This window comes from Melospiza georgiana, chromosome 5 (assembly GCF_028018845.1).
Source record: "Melospiza georgiana isolate bMelGeo1 chromosome 5, bMelGeo1.pri, whole genome shotgun sequence".
Classification (NCBI taxonomy): domain Eukaryota; kingdom Metazoa; phylum Chordata; class Aves; order Passeriformes; family Passerellidae; genus Melospiza; species Melospiza georgiana.
The window spans coordinates 50,355,675-50,371,849 of NC_080434.1; the positions used below are offsets into that span (position 1 = coordinate 50,355,675).

The following is a 16,175-nucleotide window of genomic DNA, read 5'->3' on the forward strand; positions in this document are numbered from 1 at the left end:
TGTATAAATGGGATCCTGTTCCAGCTGGAACCAAAATTGTTAAAGGACCATTTATTTCCATCTCTGTTTTACTGTGAATTGTTCTATGAGAAGTGTTTTGCTCCCTAAATAGTTTCTGTAGATTTATTTATAAAGTTGAAGTTTGAAAGACTTATGATATAAATACACGTCTTGACAGGACATGATCTTGCACCTAAAGAATGCTTGTTGGCAAACTTCAAAGGGAAGAAGACAGAAAACAGACCGTGACAGTCTTCTCCATGTTTCCTTCCAATTTCTACCTCAGTTATGAGGACAAAAAGAAAAAATAACTTGGATTTTATTAACAACTGAGAGCCAGAGAGTACTTAAAATTAGTCCAGCCCGTTTCCAGCTCTTAGCATACTGAAAACTTTGCATGATAAATGAAACTCTGGGATAACAGTAATAGGATTGCAGCACAGTACAGTGTATGAGTGATTCTGGCTGGCTGGGAAGGAAGGAAGGAAGAAAAAACTGAAACAGTCCATGATACAATATCTATTTATGATATTCACAATAAGTGCTTTGTGCTTTAAGGTGCTTTTTTGTCATACAGGATTTAGATGAAGGTGAAAATTCTTAATATCCTTTTAATGGGAAAAAGGCCTACAGAAATATGCACAGAAAAATAGCATTCATTTTAATTGATATGCACTAAAACTGTTTTCCATCCCAGTCGGCTGAGAGCATCATTCAGAATTGATAGCACTGACTTTTATTCTTTGTGTAACGTAAGATATATATTGATATTATTAATTAAAATATTGGTAAATGCTTATATTTATGAACCACCTTATATAGAGAATTTATTTCTCTTTCAGCACTAGGAAGAGAATGTCAGTAATAGTTCGCACACCATCAGGGAAATTAAGACTCTACTGCAAAGGAGCTGTGAGTTTTATTCTTTTTTTACTGTAACAAAGAATATATCCTACCAATAAAAATAAAAAAGCAAAAGATTGTAATAACTGGAGTCAAAACATTGAAAATGTAGGGCAAGTAATGTTGATGTTCCTCTTTCAATTTACATTGTTTTGCTATGTAGCTGTTCAATGTGATGAACTGGTTAATATCCTTTCTTACTAACTGCCTATGAAGGTATGACAGCCCTGTTCATCCTACTCTTTGTACTGGACTAATACCTTTATCTTTCCTAATAATAATTGCTTCCTTCTGTACTCCCTAGAAAATGGATGAACATGTATTAACTACTTGCTGGAGTAGCTGGGCATGGATCACTAGATAGAGATAGTAATCTAGCAGAACTGGCTAGATGGGAGTGTTAGCCAGCCATTGATATTACACAGAAGTAAATTTTCCCAAAGCAGGACCTGTAGAAGGTATCCTTATCATAATGCATACGGGAATGGAAAGTTGCTCATTAGTTCTCAGGCTGTATGTTGAGTCAAGTTTGAGGAGGAAGGAGTTGAAATCCAGTTCCAGAATGGTTTAAGGAAAGGAAGTTTTTTAAATATAAATGTCCATTTCTGGTCATCTCTAGGGGAAAAAAACCCCAAACCTGTTGTTAATATTCCATGTATTGAGCTGGCTACAAAAAATCTGAGAATGACAGTTATGAAGCACTGATTTTGCTTTGTGGGCAGCATTATGGCACATTTCAAAACAGGGGGAAGTAACATCCAGAAATGTAGAAGAAAAACACTGCATTATAGCAGACTTTGTAAATTTAGAAAATTTGAGGATTAAGAAGTCCTTTAACTTTTGAAATAAGATTATGTCTATTACTTTTTGATGCTTAAATAATACATTTCCATTTTTCAGCCTTTTTCCTACATGATTTGTATTGTCTACCCAAAACAGAAATCCTTTTTCTATTAAAGTGTTCTGAGCTATATTTATTTCTTTTGTAGGATACTGTAATTTATGACCGTCTTGCTGAAAGTTCAAAATACAAAGAAATTACCTTAAAACATCTAGAGCAGTTTGCTACAGAAGGTGAGTGATATTATTCAGTATAAAAATAAATATTAAATTCAGTTACTGCTCAAATTCCCGTTTTTTAAATTTTGTCTTGCTGTAGTGTTTTACTCATGTTATGTTTGAAATTTCTGTTTTAGCAATGTCTCCTTAAGAAAAGTCTTCTTTTTCCCAAGCAATTTTAGTAATAAGTTCATGCTTTAAAAAACCCTAAAAAACAAGCCACACACCCACAGAGTATACAGTAGAATCTTTTAACCAAAACATATTTTTCCAGAGAGCAAACACATAGCACATTGTTTCTGTGAAGATCTCATTTCCCATGGCTGCTTTCATGTCCCATACCCAATGATGCTGTAGGGATGGGCACACAGGAAGAAGTAGCCAAAGTAAAGATGGTTGGAAATTGTGAGTGTAGTGCTTTTAAGGTAGCTTTCAGCTGTATTGTTTCTGTCACCAGTCCAAATAAGGGGGATTGCCAGTGTCCATATGATTTGTTTTGGTGTCTGCAGTTTTAATAATCGCTTTTACAAAACAGTTGCTGGAGGTGGGGAACCTCTCTGTGAGGGTTTGTGAAGTAGGAATAGTAAGTAAAATTTAAAAGACTGTGAAATTAAGATGATACAAGCAGCCAGTTATTTATTTAATTGTATTGGATTTCACAGTACAGATGTGATGAGAAAAGCAGAATGTAGAAATGTTTCTGCATAGCTCCTGGATGTTCCATGCCGTTCCCCCTTAGTATCTCAAGAGGATTATAGTGTTGTACTGTGCAGTATCATAGTATTACAATTTATCAGTGAGTTGGTAGAGAGGAGTTGGAAGCAGAATCATAAGAGTTATGGGTATCTGAACTGCAGAGTTTCTACTTCTTTTTTTTTCTAATAGACTGCTACTAGAACATTAAAATTATCTTTAATATGACTTAAAAATAAACTTACTCTGGGAAGAAAACTAAAAAGCAGTGCTTATGTTTTGTTAACTGATCTCTGGCCAGATACTCATGTTATCACGAAAGGTCATTTTTTTTTCATGCATATGACTTCTCTAGGTTTTTTCTTCTGGGTTATCATGGAATTCAGAGTTTTGGCTAGTGTATTAAGCAGCTTCAGTCTCTTGGTTCTACCAGTGACAGCAGAAACAAGTCACAGATCTGTTTCTATTGTTAGTTTTTCATATCAACATCTCTGCAGGAAGTATTTGGTTGGTCTTAAAGAATCTTAAGGTAAAAAAGTTAGAATAAATTTTACAATAAAGTTGAAAGCAGAACTATACTCAAAAAAATTTGACTGAGGGTATAGCCCAAACCCTCAGACACACTCTGGGGTTCTAGAAAGGCTTAACCAGAGTTAGCCTAGAAAAAGTTACTTAGGTGTGAAGTTAGTTTGGGTCATAAGGTATATATTTGGTTACACAAAAGACCAAATTATATCACTGTCTTCTATCCTATGTGAATTGATGTGGAAATTTCAACCCAGTTCTTAATTACCATTCTCATTACATCAGTAGTACAACTCCTTAACAGTCAAGTTGAACCAAATAAATCAACATAAAAAGCGAAAAATTCCATCTGTCTTTAGAACCACGGTACATACAATAGGATTAAGAAGTTTATTCAGATATTTTTTGTAACCTTCTTTTCAACAGATTGAAAAATTGAAGAGTGAATTTCTAACTTTTAAAAAGCATAAAATTCAAAGCATAAAAAAATCACATATCTCTGGAATTGATTAAAAATTCGGTATTTATTTTTACTTCAGATTTAAATTGCAGCCAACTATGTTGCAAAGTTTCTCATGAGTATCCTTTCATGTGGCAGGACAGTATGTCCTTGGCATTTGCTGCCTGCTCTTGGTGTGTTGTTCAAAAATGAAGTGGTTAGCATGGCTGGCATTTATATGTAAGCATTTATTGAGCTGGAGTGTTAATGCCTGCTTGGATAAATAGAAAAATCCTCTGTAATTTTGCTGTGTTGTTCCAGTCTGTTAACAACCAGGCTTAATGATATTTTGTTTTCCACGTTTTATTTGGAAGATTCTTTTAAGTCACAATGAAAAGAACCATATTAAAAGTTTTTTTAAAAAGTATAATTAGGTAGTGATTTAAAAAGAGAAAGCAAATGCCTTGAAAAAACTATTTGCTGACATTCCATACACTTGGATTTCTCTTTTTCATTTTATTGTCTGCAGAATATATGTTGAAAGCATTGTGGAAATAGTATCACTATTAGTCAGACATAGATTCCTTTCCTCCCCTTCACCTATATTCATTGCTTTGGACCTTGTAAGCATATCCTTATTATGCAGAGAAAAAAAATCATTTTAGTTGTCAGCCTTGAGTTTATTCTTCTAAGTCTAAATGGTGGGACACTGTGTTCCTAATGCTGTTTAGTTGTCAGAATACCCACATTACACGTGGTTTTTATCCTGAAGATAAAATTATAAGATACTAAAAATTACTAAAAAAGATACTAAATTACTCTTACATCTAAGACACATGTATTATTTCATGCCCAACCTCTTATAATTTCAAAATTGCCACTGGTGCTGAGCTGTATGCTCCAGAAACCTGTGATCAAATAAAGGTTACATTTAACCATTCCTGGTTGTGGTGCTGTTTGTCTCCTAGAGCAGAGTGGGCAAGTGACCAAAGGGTAACTAAATTAATCCTGCCTGCCCCCTTTTAAATCCACTGGCCTGCAAACTGTGGCTAGTATATAAAGAGTTTTGTCAACTTCATTCTCTAGAAATCTGGTAATATGTGAAAATGAGCTGTTAGAAAATTCACACCTAACTACTTAAATTGAATGTTAAATGTGTTGTCAAAAAATAGATATTTCTTAAAATCATGCCGTCTCAAATTCTTGCAGTAATGCTTTATTCAGATTTTTGTTGAAGGAAAAAATCTGTTAATAATATCAACCAGCTCAAAGGTTGGTAAGTAAAATTGCCAAATGGTACATGATGGTTTTATTTTAAGAATTTGGAAAGCTGAAACAATCTGTGAGATGGGAAAGTTAAATGAGGGGATTCAAAGTTGGCTTCTAGATGATAAATTTCGAACTAGAATTCCCTAAGAATATTGAGGAGGGGTGAAAAGGGCAGTTGTAACATTGTGCTGATATATTTTAACTTTACTTCCTTCCAGCATAGCATAGCTACTTTTAAGTTTATAAATCTTTTTCTCAGAAATATGATTTAATTTTACCCTTTAAATGTTTCAGTGTGCATACTTGTTCAGCTAGTGTTGGGATTTCTTCATTTTTTTTAACAATTTAAACTAAGTCAAATCTTGCATAAAAATTTACTTTTTTTCCAGTGAAATACATCACCTCTGTTACGTTCAGCTTCTTAGAAACTGTTACTCTGTTGAATAAATTTCTATTTATAGTTCATTTTTACTTTATGTATATTTAAAAAGTTCTTCAAGATGTGCAGCATCTAATTTGAAATCAGGCGTAAGCATACATAAAATAGAGAATATTTTAACTTTCAAAAGCTACTCACTGCAGGCATATCAGGGCAGGGACTAAAAAATACTGAATTGTTATCTGCTTTCTCTCTAGGCTTAAGGACTCTGTGTTTTGCTGTGGCTGAGATTTCAGAAAGTGATTATCAAGAATGGTTGGATGTCTATCACCGTGCTTCTACAGCTATACAAAACAGAGTACTCAAACTTGAGGAGAGCTATGAACTAATTGAAAAAGTATGTGCAGCTTGTTGTAGCTTTCTGGGCTTTGGGTTGGTTGGGGGGAGGTTGGAGTGGGTAGAGGGATGAGCAGAAGAGTGAGTTCTTAATTATTGTTTTTATTTTCTATACTATGAAAAGTGAATCAATTTTGAGGAATAACACTTAAGTAGAAAAACAAAATCTAGTGATATACTGACAGCTGTGTCAGGTAGTCCTTGCAGTTTAAACAATCAAAATGAAGGAACAATTAATCTGACAAAGTTCTTCCTGTAAGTAGCTACCTTGCTGGAAAGTGTGGATTATGGGTTGAACTACTGGAAAGCTTTTTTTCCAGAGTTCTTCTAGTGTGTAAAAAACTGTAAGAACAGATAAACAACATCTGCTTCATTATATAATGATCTTGGAACAATGGAGTGGTCAAGATTGGAAGGGACTTCAGGAAGTCATATAGACACAAATCCCAGTTTAAAGCAGGGCTAGTTTTGCTTGCCCAACACTTTGATGAAGTTTAGAGTATCCACAAGGAGGGAGTTTTCCCAGCTGCAGCAGGTAATTTTTTTTGATGTTCAACTTAGTCTTTTTTCCTTCTTCAGAATTAAAATTTTTATTGCTGCAGAATGTGTCTGGTGCCTCTTGCTCTTTCACTGTGCAGTGTACATTTTGGAGAAGAATGGCTGCTCTGCAAGCTTCAGTTAGCAGAAGGAATCCCTCCCTTAGTCTTCTTTTCTCCCATGTTAAACTCATCCTACTTCTTCAGGTGCTCTTAGTATGGTGTGCTCTGGGCCCTAAGCTATTTTTGTGTCCCTCTGTTGCACTTGTTCTACTTTGTCAGGCTCTGTTTTACTGAAGGCCTGTAAAGCAAGTTTGTACCCACAAAAAAAGCACAGAAACAGCATCACAAGAGCAGAGCCTTAAGTTTCTGACAACACTCCTTCTGGAGCAGCCAAGCATGAAGTTAGGACTTCCCTACCCCAACAATAAAAAGGTCCCATGACTATTAAATTTATAAGAAAAAGAAGTGCATGAGACCAATAGTGCTTGAAGTTTTGATGCTTAAATTTTGGGGGGGTTATTTTTAGGTTTTCTTCCTCAGAAAGTGTAACACAGATTGATTGACAAAACTGGTTAAAATTCAGAGCCTTGCAAATCTGTAGTGTTTAATTCATGAAAAAGAAAGGTGAAGGTATATAGCTTCAGTCACTAATGAACATTTCTGGAGCAGTTTATCTGGATGTGACAAAACATTCTTGAAATGATATTACTTTTTAATGCCATGACAACCTTGCTACCTTTACAAATGTGTGTGTAAGCTGCACAAGTGCTTCCTCAGGATGTAGTATGCAGGCCATGCTGCTGCCAGGATTGCACAGTATTAGATGTATAATGGTCTTTAACATTTAATGTTAAATGTCTTTAACATTTACCTAGTTTTAAAGGTATAGTAATAGGAAATATAAAAATGGCTGTATTCACAAAAACTGTGTGGAATTGCTCCATAGGAAACTGAAATCAAGCATAAAATACTAAGATAAATGTACAGGTGTTTTGGATTTTTTTTTTACAAAGGGAAGAGAAATCATTAAAAGAGAGAAGGCATGGTATTAGCATTCCTGAAGCCTTCAAATCAGAGAGATACTCCTCAGGAAAAGGTAGCTGTTGCTGCACAAGCTACTGAGCTACTGAGAATGTAATTGGTTGAAATTTGAGTGGTCACACTGTACAGTTTTGTCAAGCCACACAGATATCTAAGTTAAAGCTTATGGAATAAAGTGGAAGTTCTTTATTTGTTGATACCAAATCTGATTAATGGTTTAGACTGCATTAATCTTGTTGTAAATACAGAGAGTTAAATAAAATAAATGGAACATTGAAATTGAATTTAAGTCAAAAAACCCTGTATGTATGAAATATTTTATGTTCACAGAATCTTCAGCTGCTCGGAGCAACAGCAATTGAAGATAAACTACAAGACAAAGTGCCTGAAACCATAGAGACACTCATGAAAGCAGACATAAAAATCTGGATACTTACTGGGGACAAACAAGAGACTGCCATTAATATTGGTACTATATTTGTATTTATTTGATTTCTTTTTTATGGGTTTAAAAATAATAGCAGTTGATGCAGTAAAATTTCTTTCAGAGTGGAAAGTTGTCTTGTAAAAAATAATATTATATGTCACTCCAGAATTTGAATGTGAACTTAGTCAGTGATAGGAGGAGGATAGGAAATGCTGGATTCTGCCTCTGTTAAAATTCTAAGAGCAAGAAAAAGTTACGTTAGAGAGGAGGCAAAAAAATAGGAAATTGTACTTTTTTATAGAATATGAAATGAATTCAAAAGAATATATTGACTTTTGACAATGAGGGGGAATAATATTAAGATAATGTGAGTATTTTTAGTTTCCCTTCTCTATTTTTGCTTCTTTCCAAGAAAGGTGAACTAAAGTACTATAACGTTTTAACAGTGGAGGGTTTTTCTTTCTTTTTATTATGAAGGATGGTAAAAAAGACTGATTTCAACAATGATAAATCTGTATCTTTAAAAAGTTATACATGAAAGCTGTTTTTAACATTTAATATACTTTGCATATGACCACATCAGCACTTACTGCTGTAGTGTAGATGTATGTCCAAAATAAAGCCTTACTTTAGTCATATATATCCTTTTTATTGGATGCTATTATTTGTAATCTTAAAGAACTCTCCATATGCACACAATGCAATTGATCTAAGGTTATTTTTCTTAGTACCTTCAGGTTTGAGGCAATACACATAATAGCAATATTTCCACTTTATTAAGAATGGTGATACATATTTTTGACTAGGCAGCCTACATCATCAGCACAGAAAATGCATCCTGTTTATGCATCAAAGAATAAAAGAAAGAATGAAAAGGTATATATGTGCAAGTTTTGAAGGAAAGGCAAGTTGCATTCTAAAAATTTACAAGGCTTATAGAGATCTGTTTGTTGTTTTCTGTAACTCTCTTTGAAGCACCTCTGAATAAGGCAGAACAGCTGCAAGTTGCAGCAAGGGAAATTCTAACTGTTCTGACTTGTATATGTATGTACTTAAATAAAATGTAGTAGAATTTCTTTTTTATCATTTATTTCAGCTAGGAAAATCTTATTTTTAATTCTGTCTGTAGATTTATTGCAGGAAAAATGCTTTGTTATAACGGATTTTGTGAAACTGATTTTTAAAAACAAAATCTTTTCTAACAGGTCATTCTTGTAAACTTTTGAGAAAGAACATGGGACTAATTGTTATAAATGAAGGCTCTCTTGATGTAAGTAAAATCTTTAAAGTTCTCAGTTAATGAAACATTATTTTATTGCTTAAAATATCCAGACATCATGGTGAGGTTGCTGTAACAACAAAAAATAAGTTGGAGTGGCTATTTATCTAGACAGACTATCTAGAAAATTCTGTCAAAATCATGGTTTGGGGGCATGCTGTTTATGTTTGTCTTGGAGGGTTGCTTTCTTAATTTTAGTATTCCATGCTTAGAAGACTGTATGATCTTTGTGACAGAATGTTACTGAATAACTGGAAAACAGTCTACACCTTCTGAAATCACAGTGCAGCTACTACACAAAGGAACTTCACAACTATCAGCAAACAAATTCCATGTAGTAGACTTCATCCATGCAGCTCAAAGCCAGGAGTTTCACATTATACAAGCATTACAGATTAACCACTTCTAGTGTGGTGATTCAAAAGTTCAATAAAGATCTATCAAGCAATCTACTTTTATAGTAAATTTATATAAGTATAGAATAAGAATAAATGGTAGTAGCTGCAGTGATAACTGCAGTGTACTCTCTATTTCAAACTGGAATGTCTAGATTGTATAGAGATTGAGAGAACCTTTCCTTACGTGGCCAAAGTACAAAGTACATGGAGATGCAATATCTTATGCCAGCTGAATTTGTACATGCAAACTGGTCGCTTGCAAATCTGGTTTTGGTGATAACATGCATAATGGTTTTTTTTGCAGCAGCAGGTGAATGTAGTCTGAGAGGCAGTTCAAGAAACAGAGTAAACTAGCTCTATGCAAATATTTTAAGAGACTATTTATGAAGTTTTCTGCCTCACATGATGGTGTGCATTTTACTGTTTGACACATGTATATCTTGTGTCCTACCCTTTGTTTGTGGTTGGAATGACAAGTCAGTCTCTATTTCTAGAGTGACTCGTTACCTTGAGTAAATTACCTTGAAAGTTCTAATAGAGGAGTGGGTCATGTCTCAGGAAATGAAGAGAGGGATGGATTGCTGTGATTGCAGAATGCTGAGTCAGTGCAGCTGCAAAGGTGGATCAATTCCTCTTTCCTTTCTGCGTACCAATAACAGTTGGCAAAAGACTGTAGTACTTTGTTGGAATATTGTCTGTTAAGGAAATCACATAGAATGACACTTTGGCTTTTGAGCCAGGTCCACCTCTTGTACTGGGACTCTATGCACCCATGAGGGTGGCTGGACAATCCAGTTTCCTCATTGTGAGAGGAACTGAGCAGCCAGGAAAGCTTGGAGAAGATAATCCCAGTGTCGTGGCACTTGTGTATTTGGGATCTTTGATGGGAGTTGCTCTGTGGCAGTCCTCTCCTCCTCGTCTGTAAAGTACAGCCTCTTGGCTATAAAACGATGTTGATAGGTTCAGTGGAGTCAGGGAGGTTGGCTTTTCTTGATCTGCGTACTCTTCTGAAAAATGCTGAAACCTTGCACTGAGAACAGTGGCATTAAGTGAATGTTTCTTTCCTTGCTGTTAAAATAGTAGTGTATGTCCATTGCATACCAGTGGCTTTTGCTAAAACACAGCTTGCTCAAATCTAACCCCTTTATGGACATGCAGAGTCCCCTGTCTTAAAGACATGGAAAAAAAAAGATATAACAAAACAAATACCTCATCAATTTGGTCATTGTTTCGACTTAAGCATGCAGGACAGAGGAAGTTAGAATTAAATGTATTTGTTCAGACTATATCCCAGCTCTGTGAACATACAAAGAATATGCTAAAATAAAAGATCCTCTAATTTGAACAGATACTCTTGTTCATGAAATAATAAGAAAATATCTCAACCCCATGCACCTCCCCAGTTCGCAGTAGACATTAGCTGGTATAGAACTGAAAGTATTTAGGTATCTCAACTCTTTAGAATGTTATTTGTGTTGGGGCGAAATCTAAATGGCAGAGATCATTTACTCCTGGATTATGGGGATTTCACTACATAGAAGAAACACTAGATGGGAGGAATATGACTTTTCATGTGTTGTTTAAACTTTGATAGAAATTAAATAATCCACAGAGATGAGACAAATTGATACTTCCTTTATGTTGCAATATTTCTTAATTAGAGAAGATGCTCTAGAAAATAGTTACAGAAACTATTGTCATTTTAAAGATTTTCTAGCATGTAATTTTAAACAATGGAACTTCATTTCTGTCACAGTTTCTAGCAGGTGAGAGCCAGGAAACAAGTGCAGAATTCCCCAACAGGCTAATCTCATTTTAGATAAACCAATGAATCTTTAGAAGGCCAGTAGAAGCAAAATAGTCAAAAACCATTAACAACAATGTGTGGAACTGGAAGGAGTAAGTTGGGTTGAAAAGGCAAAGCAGTATCTTTTAATTTCATTTCAGAGGAGTTTGAGATTTTTAGTTAGTTCACTGTTCTGTTTTTAGGTGGTTACACCAAATTTGGTTTATGTATGCCTGACATCACTGAAAACACAATTATTTGGTTGGTAAACTTGTAAAAAAAATGGGAAGATGTTGTCATGGGATGTCACTAGCTTCCGAAGTTAATATTTTACAAGCAGAAGAGTTTTTTTTCATCTTCCTTTCTCCTCTAAAATACTTTTTACTTTTGGGCTGTGAAGCAGTAAACAGGAGAAAAGTGTGTTGTAGCTCTGTAAAGATCTTTCAAAAGGAAAGAAGGGCAACAAGCAATATTTTTTGTCCCTTATGACACTCCATGGTAGAACTGCACTGTAGCTAACTAGATGTCACTGACCTTCCCAAAGCAGACTACTGTATGAATAAATCTATATGAATGTATTGTCTACTGAATGTAATCTGAAGCTCCCAGTACTAGATCACAAAATAGTGACTTTTCTAGGTATGATTCAAACTGTCATTAGCAATTGAAAAATACAAAATATGTTCCTTTATATAACAGGTACTTTGTGTTATAATTGTTAAATTATGTTAAAATATTTAATGTAATAGAATTTAATGTAATAGAACTATCAATTATAATGCCTGTATTTATATCATTAATTATCTATGTTTCCTTTTTTCTAAACATTTAGGAACATTTTGTATAATAGCAAATTCTAGTATCTCTATATATGTGGCTCATCTTTTGTATTATTATATCAGTTTTCTGTATACCTGTGTCGTCTGGCAAATATTTATGCAACTACTGTTATTGTTCAAAGAGCATTGAAGGTTCCACCTCAACTTATACACTTCTTTTTTGGCAGAGTGAAAGAGCAATCCTACACAACATCATAGTGCAATATTGCAAATATACTTTTTGCTTTATAATATTTGGTAGCAGAATCAAAAGGCAACTTCCTCAAAAAGCAAAGTGCTAGTGTTTATTATCACTGAAAATTTGGATTTAAGAATATTAAGAAGCAAAAATAATGGATCCCAATTTTTTTTGTGCAACAGGGAACAAGAGAGACACTTAGCCATCATTGCAGTACTCTTGGTGATGCTTTAAGGAAGGAAAATGATTTTGCTCTCATCATTGATGGTAAATCTCTGAAGTATGCTTTGACATTTGGAGTAAGACAGTATTTCCTGGATTTGGCTTTGTCATGTAAAGCTGTTATTTGTTGCAGGTAAGGTTTACGTTATTCTCTCTCCATGCTATTTTTGTTAACATATAAAAATAAAGAAACTGGAGTTCTGAAATACAGTCATTCAAGTGAAATATCACTGTAGAGCAGTCTGCAACAAAGTGTAATTGTCAGAGTCACTCAGATTGCCTATTTCCAGGAACATGATTTATAGTCCATTGAGGGTAGCCTCAATAAGGTTGAGACACTAACCTTGACCTTGAATTGGTATTACAGTTAACCACAGGTTTTAGCATATCTAGAGTCACCTATAGATCTTTCTCCACTGCTTTTCTGTAAGATGTGGATTACACTGTATAAGAAGTGCTCAAAAATGTTAAAGGTACTACTCAGGGTGATTTTTGTTACCTGAAGCTGGTGGAAATGCCTTTTTAAGCATTATTATGCCTGATTATTATAGGCTTTGTTTATACTATGGACCCTTTCATCCTTTCTGGTAAATATCAACTATTACAGCTAGAAACTTCCATTGTTCCATTAAAATAAGTCAGATTCATCTGAAAAATCTGTTCAAAATGGAACTATTTTTCTACTTTGCAAAAGGACACAGAAAAAGAAGTAATATTACAATATCCAAATAATCACCGTGTTTCTAGTCTTTCCATACCTTCTGAAAAGCAATGTCATGCTGCCAAGGGATTTTTTTAATTAATGTTTTTGTGATCAAGCTTTGTAGCCATGCTTCAGCCTGAAACAATTTGAATTTCAAACTAAGGTTTTACTGTCTTCTAAACTGAGAAGTTACTCTGAACAGTTTATACTGTGCATAAACACCTTCCTAATGGCAGTAGTCTTTCTGACAGATAAGTTGGAATATTGTGCTTGTCCTACTAGGTTGAGTTTGCTCAATACAGTAACAAGCAGGAGATGCATGTAGAACTGATCTTTTAAAGCTATATTTCTTTTTCTTCTCTTTCCCTGATTACAAAATATATTTTATGCCATTTGAAGAGACAATTTTTCTGATTTTGTTGAACTGGGGAACCATTGAGGGGTATTCTGTACAGAAATCTGTCTTTTATTGTTGGCATTCTTGTAAAGAAACAGCAAAGGGCAAAATGAAAGTTTCTGTTCTAGTAGTATTCTCCCTGTAATTTATTCATTTTACACTTCCATAATTTACCTAGGTCAGTTGGTTTCAATGCATATCTAGATATATGTCTGACATATTTTGTAGTTGCTTAAAAATCGGCTACAGGTTTAAACTAAAATACTTGCTTGTAACACTCACTGTTTTAATGAGAACCTATTTAATATCCCATGTTTCCCAAAAGTCAAAATTCTGCCAAAATATTTGTTTCTGTTAAATGCTTTGTCTTTAGTACCAAAAAACTTCATTTCCTTGTTTATGAGCTTAAAAATAAAAAGTTTTAAGTGGTAGTTTTCAATTAAGGTAAAAAATATAATCCAGACTTAACAAGAATGTAAGCTCCTTCTTCATCCATATAATGACAGTAAACATCAGAAATTCTCATTTGTTCTAAAAGTACAAATTATACCATTTTCTTTTAAGTTTGCAGGCTGCATTGACTTGTGCAGAAGCATTTATTACCAATGGATTCTTCCTAAGACTAGCTGTAGCACAGATGATGCTGACAAATATTCAGTAGACATTTCTCTTAAAAAAAAAATCTGTATATGTTATTAATTCTAAGCAGATGTTTGGCTTAAAGACTTCAGCAAGCTGAATTCCAACTCTATATTGGCTTCAGAGTAATATATGCAAGAAGAATGTTAAATGGGTTATTCTGGAGTAAAAATGTACAGCTAAGAGTGAGCAAAATGAATGAAAAATATTTTTTACTGGTTTCACCATGAACTTGAGGCAGTGATAGTGCCATCTTCCAGCTGCCCTTATAACATTGTCTAAAAAGGAATTAAGGCACTGTTCCTGAGAAGTTAGAAAGATGAAAAAGAAGTACTTGGGACAGGAATCTTCAGTAGAAGCTGGCTGTAGCAAGTCTTGGTACAGTTCTCAAAAGCAGAGTTCAAATAAAACACATACCAAAAGATCATAGAAAGATTTTTTTTTTCATATAGGTGGACCACAGAATGTTTCAGAAGGGCTGCTGCCCAGAACCTTTCAAGCCAAGTTTTCCACAAGGCTGTGGACTCATCTAACACAGCTTTTTTAGAAGTCTAGTAGTTGTGTATGTGTTGTGCTGGCCACTGAATAATGGGATTACATAGCCACCTTCAATTTGAAGGCTGCATTATTTTTCATTCCTTTATTTTTTAAAATGCACTTTCAAACAGTTCTCTCTAACTCACTTGGTAAGGTGACTTCCTCAACATAGAATCCTCTTTTAGCTTTTAAGTAGTCCAAAGTTCATAAATGCTGGTTTTTATTAATTTTGCTGTGAATGTGCTTTTAACATATACCCTTGAAGGGCAATAACAAGACGACATCGCTGACTAGAATGTTAATTGGCCTGGGTTTATTAGCTTTCCACAGAATATAAAGTGCATTTTGAAATTACATTCATTTGAAAGTCTTGTATTAATAAACCTGTTTGGTTTTTTTATCCCTTAGGGTATCACCACTTCAAAAATCTGAAGTTGTAGAAATGGTTAAAAAACAAGTTAAGGTAGTAACTCTAGCAATTGGTGATGGAGCAAATGATGTTAGTATGATACAAACAGCACATGTTGGTGTTGGTATCAGTGGGAATGAAGGTCTACAGGCTGCTAATTCTTCAGACTACTCAATTGCTCAGGTAAGTCATTCCACTGCAAAATACTACAATAAAATATTTTAAAATTTTATTAATATTAGTGTATGTATGTTTTAATTGTACGTTTGTTCATTTTTCTTTTTTTTTTTTTTTTGCAGTTCAAGTATTTGAAGAACTTGCTGTTGGTTCATGGAGCCTGGAATTATAACAGAGTAGCTAAATGCATCTTATATTGTTTCTACAAGAATATAGTCCTTTATATTATCGAGGTAATTTTACAGCACATTAAATGTTACATCTTGAAAGTAAAACCTTAATTTTGAGCTTTTGGCTATGATATTTTTTTTTAATATTTTAACTGTAACTAAATACCTACTAGTACTGAATCTTGAAATTTTTAATAATCTGATTAATCTGATTTTTTTTTTACTTTAAAAAACCGCAGTTGTTTAAAAATGCATGGTAAATATTAGTACTAAATGTGTTTCTAATACTGCTAGCTTATTGAAATGCTGTACATGTAACATCATTGCAGTAATTAAGGAGTCCAGTTACAAGTTTGCCTTAAGTTTACCCAGAGATGTGTGTGCTTCATCTCCTTGTGCTGGTGTCAGGGCCTGTGGGTTCAGAGTCTGCCGCCCTTTCAGAGGTCTCTGTTGCACTGCTGGGCTGTTGCTGCTCAGAGCAGTGCCCAGGGCTGCTACAGACAGGCTCAGTTCCCCTCTTGGGCACCTTTCACTTGCTGAATGGGGTGATCTGCATCCTCAGGCTCCTGTTCAAGAGCAGGGATACTTTCCTGAAAGTAGCCAACCTCGTTTTTCCACCTGGGATTTTAAGGAGTGAAATCTTGCAAAAAAATACAGTGGTATGAGAGGATTGTGTTGTAATTAATCTACATTTATTGGTAGGTATGGTTAGAAGAGAATGTAAAATTGTAGTTTTCACTCCCTTCATCACCACACAGCAACCATAAAATG

General features: G+C 34.4%; 1 protein-coding gene across 3 annotated transcripts in view; it reads left to right on the forward strand.

The window, feature by feature from the left end:
* The window catches only part of ATP8A1 (ATPase phospholipid transporting 8A1), a 100,732-nt gene that overhangs the window by 43,833 nt on the left and 40,724 nt on the right, over positions 1-16,175 (forward strand). For all 3 annotated transcript variants that reach the window (XM_058024035.1, XM_058024036.1, XM_058024034.1), the window contains 8 exons: positions 843-912; positions 1,893-1,977; positions 5,525-5,664; positions 7,574-7,712; positions 8,876-8,940; positions 12,333-12,505; positions 15,057-15,240; positions 15,357-15,467. In XM_058024035.1, coding sequence (XP_057880018.1) covers positions 843-912; positions 1,893-1,977; positions 5,525-5,664; positions 7,574-7,712; positions 8,876-8,940; positions 12,333-12,505; positions 15,057-15,240; positions 15,357-15,467 — 967 coding nt within the window. The remainder of the gene's footprint in view (positions 1-842; positions 913-1,892; positions 1,978-5,524; positions 5,665-7,573; positions 7,713-8,875; positions 8,941-12,332; positions 12,506-15,056; positions 15,241-15,356; positions 15,468-16,175) is intronic.